At 42.6% G+C, this 6273-nt stretch overlaps 1 protein-coding gene across 1 annotated transcript; it reads left to right on the top strand.

Annotated features, from left to right (window-relative positions):
- The first annotated feature begins 394 nt into the window (after positions 1-394).
- Positions 395-5889, top strand: myct1a (myc target 1a). Its single transcript, XM_066677590.1, has 2 exons — positions 395-575; positions 4274-5889. The coding sequence occupies exons 1-2, from the start codon at positions 521-523 to the stop codon at positions 4843-4845; spliced, it is 627 nt and encodes a 208-aa protein (XP_066533687.1). The 5' UTR covers positions 395-520; the 3' UTR covers positions 4846-5889.
- The last annotated feature ends 384 nt before the right edge of the window (positions 5890-6273 follow it).

Raw genomic sequence — 6273 nt, 5'->3', positions numbered from 1 at the left:
AAACTCCATTTGCATATTTAAGGGTTCCTTTCCTGCTATAAAGAATCCTGAGAGTCACGTGCGACTCCAGCGTCACTGACAGGAAAAGAAGAGAAAGTAAAAAAAAATTCAGTGTGTGTCTGGTATTGAGAGGAGGAGAGGATGGGTGAGGAAGTGATTAAGCTCACCTCTCTTCTGCTCCTGTCCCCTTCCCTACATCCCTATATTCCACAGGAACTCTGTGGCCAGCAGATAAGCACAGCCCACTGCTAATTTTACACAGGAAACACAGGAAATGTGACAGAGAAGTTTTCCTCTTGGACAAACAGAGCGAGGCCGGCCTTGGTGTGTGTTGGGGAAGGAGGGGGCCTGTGTGCCTCTGGGCTGGACAGAAAGGAACAGAGAGAAAGAGGGGGAGAGAGATTGAGAGAGAAAGCGAACACTAACATATGCAAGACAGACGAGTAAAGAGAAGTGAGGAAGCTGGAGGGGACACAGTGAATGTGTTTCTATCTCCTCTTTAAAAAAATAAAAAAAAGTGATGGCTGATAATAGCACACATCCCATTCTGGAAATACTGCAGTCCTTCGGTTTGAGTAAGAAAATTTACCACTTTTCTCTCTAACTCTGTTCATCACTGATGATTTCTGCTCATCTTTTTAGTTACTTTCTCTTTCATACGTTTGCCCTTCCTCTCTTACTGGTTTGATGTGTACTTTCGTCCAGTCTTTCCCTCCAATATCAGTGCTCTCTCCCTGCTTCCTCTGCTCGCTCACTCGTTGTACTGTTGATTATCTAATACTCTGAAAGGTTTTTAAGATTTGATTCCATGGTGTGCAGTGTGCATTACTGTGGGCAGTTTCTATATGAAAACAGTAGCAGCTGAAGCTTTTCCTTGACTGACCTGCAAAAACACTACAGAGCTGTTTTCCATGCTGTCTGTCCAAATGCCATTTCCAGATGATCACGGTCCTCTTCTGCTGTGACTCTGAATGCACAATATCCAGAGAGCAGTGAGAAATCTGTTTCATTTACTTTCATCAACACTAATCTCCTACAAAAAGGAAATATTTCGGAGATACAGGGTTTTCTCCAACAATATTTTAATATATTAAAGCTTGCCATGGAAAAGGCTTTAACTTTATACACTCAGAAAAAAGAGGGTACAGTATTGGTCACTTAATGTTAAATCAGTGTAAATGTACCTTTAAAAAAGGTTACAACAGTGGTTTCAAAGTCCAGCTGTGTTCCCTAAAGGTACATTGCATTCTCATCTCCAGAAGGACAGGGCAATATTTGTAAACTCTCATTACAGAACTGTGTAAAATAAGCTGTGTAACCGACATAAGTCCTGGAGATGTGATGAAGCATATGAAATCACACAATTTTTAAATCTTCAATATTAATAGATTAAGGTACAATTATGCTGCCTAAAATTTGAGTGTGCCACCAGTGACAGTGTAAATAGTAGGTACACCCAAGCTAAAATCCTAGCAGACCCAAAACGGAGCTACTACATCACAATTAATGCCACATGCATTCATTCTATCATCTTCTGTAATCACTTCATCCTGATCAGGTTTGCTACCTGGATTCATTAGGGCCAAGGCATGAACACACCCTGCTCAGAGCTACTAATGCCACGCTGTGTTCTGATTCATGAACAGGGAGTTGTAGTGAGCCGATGAAACAGTTGTTGTTTGAACATGCAGGAAAAAAAAAAAAGGCTGGTGTTTTCACACATTATATAGCCACTGATTTGTGGTAAACTGAAACTTGTTGGCGTTGTCAAGCCTGAGGTTAGTGACAGAGAAAAAAAATGTAATTTTCACAGCGCAGTGAGTGTTTTTATTAAAAATAAAATGACTTAAAGTGGTCTCTCTTTCAATTTACACTCTCCAACATCACCATTCCTTTGTTAAAGGAGGATGAATGATGAATGGGCCAATTCAAAGGGTCCAAAACGACCTAAAGTAGAAGAGGTGTTCCTGTTCCTCCAAAGTAAGCAACAGCAAAGTAATTTAAGGTATTTTAGACATTTAGATTATTCCCAGATAGCAGACGTAATTAGGCCAAATCTGTCTGTCTTTTGGCACTCATGACCCAGTTACGTACTCACAAGTGCTGTGTGGGCAGGACAGGGGCCAACTGTTATGAGCCGGGATTGACTTGGGTTACAGCATTTGTTGTGTGGGCTAAGTCTTTCCACAACACACTTGACATCTGGCCCATATAAGGTGGACCTATGGCAGATTTGAGGCAGCCAGGCCTTATTCAAAGACAAATGTGGGCCATAAGAGAACTGCAGATGTGCCACATTTGGGCCAAATATTCTTTGCCATCTGGGTTGAGCGTATAATGTCCCCAAAATGGTTTGTAATCTCAAATATCCATAGAGTGCATATAAACAGTCAGCTGTTGTTCTGTGTCGTCATTTTATGAGGGTGAAATTCCCTGGCCCCCATAATCATAATTTGCTGGCTAGAAACTACACCTGGACAAAGTGCAAAGTGTCAGAGTCGAGTGCTGAACGCTTCAGCAGACCAGAACATCACAGCAGGAAGCTTCCCAAAATCTCAGTTATTTTTATTGCACTTAGGGACAGAGCAGTAGGAAAAAACTTGGTATTCCCTCTATCGTCAGTCTAGGAGCAACACTGATTTACAATGGATCAAGGCACAGAACACACATTCCTGAATGACCCCTCAGGCATCCCGCCCTGATGAAGTATAAGAACCGGATAGGTGGAGATGCTGGCAGAAACAAACACCTCTGACCTTTTGTAGAGTGAATATTAGAAATAGCTAGAAATTAGCCATTAGTTGAGGCTGTGAAATGACAATGAAAAAAAAAAATAGACATTTCACATGCCACTGATATTAGGCTAAGATTAACAATGGGGTTTATTTAAGTGAGACAACAAACTTGAGCGATTTACAGAAAATCTAACACTAACAATGTCATAAACCGAATTAAACAACAAAAATACCTCAAGTACATTTTATTCCAAATTATTTTCCTTTGGTCCATTCAGTATAGAAGGTTCACACAACATAAAGGTCAGCTAGCTGTGTTAAGATGATTTAAAGAAGACATCTATGATTGTAGGGAAATGCTGTTCTTTGGTTTGTTTACATTCAGAATCCCTACGTCGTTTAAGGTCGAACAGTATATGAGGAAAGGACACACCACACTCCTCACAGACAGTCACCCGGAGGAAACCCACGCAGACACAGGGAGAACACACCACACTCCTCACAGACAGTCACCCAGGGCGGGAAACGAACCCACAACCTCCAGGTCCCTGGAGCTGTGTGACTGCAACACTACCTGCTGCGCCACCGTGCCGCCCTTAATAACAATATTCTAACTGTTTTAATTATTTTAAAACAATGCATTTCATTTTAATAGATTCTCCTAATATATGTACATCTTGCACAGTACCACATTTATACAGTGAATGAATGGATGAACCTTTTAATTGGGAATTTATCTTACACAACAAAGAAACCCGCATTTAATATTAAAACCCGAACTACAATAAATAAGAACACCACCAAAACATCTCGGGACCTAAAACCTCCAAAACAAAAGGCAGGCAACAGTTTAAAACTATGATTAATCACATAATCTAAAGTGTCCATGTGCCCATGTCTAATTTATTCAGTAATTGACTGCTTAACTGCTCAGATAGCAGGTGGGAAAGATCATTCCCTATCCTCAGACCAAGGTTAATTATGTACTGCCCTGAGACTCCACCCCACTCCAGTACTGGAAGGCAAAAGTGACACTGTATAAAAGCTGTAGAAATCAGCTTTTCTAAAGGAAAGGAAAACTTTGTAAGAATGCAGGCACGGTGGTGCAGCAGCTAGTGTCGCAGTCACACAGCTCCAGGGACCTGGAGGTTGTGGGTTCGATTCCCGCTCCGGGTGCCTGTCTGTGAGGAGTTGGTGTGTTCTCCCCGTGTCTGCGTGGGTTTCCTCTGGGTGCTCCGGTTTTCTCCCACAGTCCAAAAACAGGTGGATTGGCGACTCAAAAGTGTCCGTAGGTGTGAGTGTGTGAGTGAATGTGTGTGTGTTGCCCTGTGAAGGACTGGCGCCCCCTCCAGGGTGTATTCCTTGCGCCCAATGGTTCCAGGTAGGCTCTGGACCCACCGCGACCCTGAATTGGATAAGCGGTTACAGATAATGAATGAATGAATGTAAGAATGCAGAATAAAAACATTTTCACTAGTGGCTCTTTGCTCATTGATTGATTGATTCATTCATTCATTGTCTCTTTGCCTTACCTTCAGGGGACCTGGTCCTGGCCTTCTGCCTCTCCATGGTGGTTGGCTTGGTTTTGGGAGCTCTTGTTTATGTGACACTGACCTGGATGTCTCGTAGACGAGCCTCAGCCACCATAACTCGTCTGCCTTCGTCCCGCTGTGCTGGCCGCTCTTCGTCCTCCTCATCCTCTTCCCCACGCTCACGTGCCAACTACGAGCGGCGCAGCAACAACAGCCTGGCGAGTGCCGCCTTTTCCTTCCACCGCCAGGCCGCCTGCTCCTCACCCAACAGCGAACAGGCTGATCTCCTGGGCCGCAAGTCCAGCTTCAGAGCCTCCACCTTCCACCCACTGCTGCAGTGCAGTCAGATCGCCCGCGAGGCAGAGGAGGGCAGCCAAAGCAGTTTACCCCGCACCCCCCCACTCACCTTCACCAACCACCCCGCAGCCACCGGCTCCACAGTCACGGTCAGCTCCACTGTCACTCCGCCGAGGGCCAGGCCCGACTCCTTCTGGGGCAACAACGGCCTGAGGGGTGTCCAGACTCCACCACCTGCATACGACAGCATCATTCGGGCCTATCAGGAAACCTGCACTTGAGCCAGGAGGCCAATGGAACCTGGAGATCCAAACAGATTTGAAGATGGGAAAGGACAAGACGTTCTGATGGAGTTGATGAACCTGAAATATCAGACATTTTAAAATTGTAAATGGTTTTACAAGAAAAATCCAAAAGTAGACAGTGAGTAGAGAGTGAAAAGCAATGAAGGGTATAACAGTCTATAAAGGAGATTGGTGGAGTTCAAAACACAATGTCTACAAAAGAAATATCCACCACACTCTTCTTAGAAGAATTTATAACAACATCTGGAGAACAAAAACCTGCTTTACCTTTGGTCAATAGCTTTATTCTGCTTTATATGTGTTTAAAATGTTTATTATAACAAGGCTATAAACAGTAGATAGGGTTACATTCACAGCCATGTTATAATACAGCTTTTATACTTCTATGAAGCACTCATGAATATTAATCATAATGTGCATAATTTTAAAATGCTTAATTTTTGTTTATCTCTCTGAAAGTAAGAAAATGAGAGAAGGGAGACTGACGAGACTTAACCTACAAGTTACCGCAGTCTAAAGTAGGCAGTCATCTTCACACCGTCCCAGAATTAGAAACTGATATGTGTAATGAGTGACAAACTACTAGAACAATTAATGTTTAAACAATATTTCTGAACAGTGTGAAGTATGGGGGGGTTCTCTAACACTGTAAATGGGAGAAGAACCTTCTACCAGCATTTTAGATGATGGTGAAAGGGGAGAGAACAATATAAAAGGGCATAAGAAGAGAACATTTAAGAAGACCAGGACTAAGAAGAATATTCCGGAACATTTATCTGATGGGAGATAATCTTCAATGAAAATGGGAAAGGGAGAAACACATTAGAGAACCGTATTATCTCTGGAAGCAGTGTGAACGGAGGGGAACTCTCTGGAGCATCTTGGGAGAGCTGCAAGCAGCCTCCACAACTATTTTAACTAGTGACGTTTTATTGGAAACAATTTGAAATGGCACCTTGTTTTACTGTCATGTGGAGTTATTAATTTAAAAATGGCACAACACATTTATCCTGGATAATAAAGAACATTAAGAACATATTGTAGAATTAGTGAATTATTTCAAAATGCTGACATTGTAACAACAACATACCACTGACTGCACACACATCCTGAGCAGGAGATGATACCTGAACTTCCCTTTCCTCTGAGGAAGACGTTCTCTCACCGGGTTAAAATGTCTCCCGTATCATGACCTGTACCAGCTGCAAAATGACATCATTACAAACCTCAAATGGCTGCAAATTAAAGGGCTTATATGATGCGAAATCTCAAAATGTTTCCCTGTTTAGTCTACTACAGGAGTTATGAAACTATGACTCCTTCCACCATAGTTTCCTGAAAGCTCAGTATAAAGTCATGCTGATAATGGTTGGATGTTAAATTCTTTAGAATTCTGTTCTGGAA

This window comes from Hoplias malabaricus, chromosome 7 (genome assembly GCF_029633855.1).
Source record: "Hoplias malabaricus isolate fHopMal1 chromosome 7, fHopMal1.hap1, whole genome shotgun sequence".
Lineage (NCBI taxonomy): Eukaryota > Metazoa > Chordata > Actinopteri > Characiformes > Erythrinidae > Hoplias > Hoplias malabaricus.
Note: the sequence above shows the minus strand (reverse complement) of the source record. Positions and strands in the feature narration are given on the sequence as shown.

What these genes read in the sequence shown, in the direction of transcription:
- myct1a (XM_066677590.1), top strand. Translation starts at nt 521, where the DNA reads ATGGCTGATAATAGCACACATCCCATTCTGGAAATACTGCAGTCCTTC. An exon ending in ACTGCAGTCCTTCGGTTTGA is followed by an intron (nt 576 to 4,273) that starts GTAAGAAAATTT and finishes CCTTACCTTCAG; the next exon opens with GGGACCTGGTCCTGGCCTTC.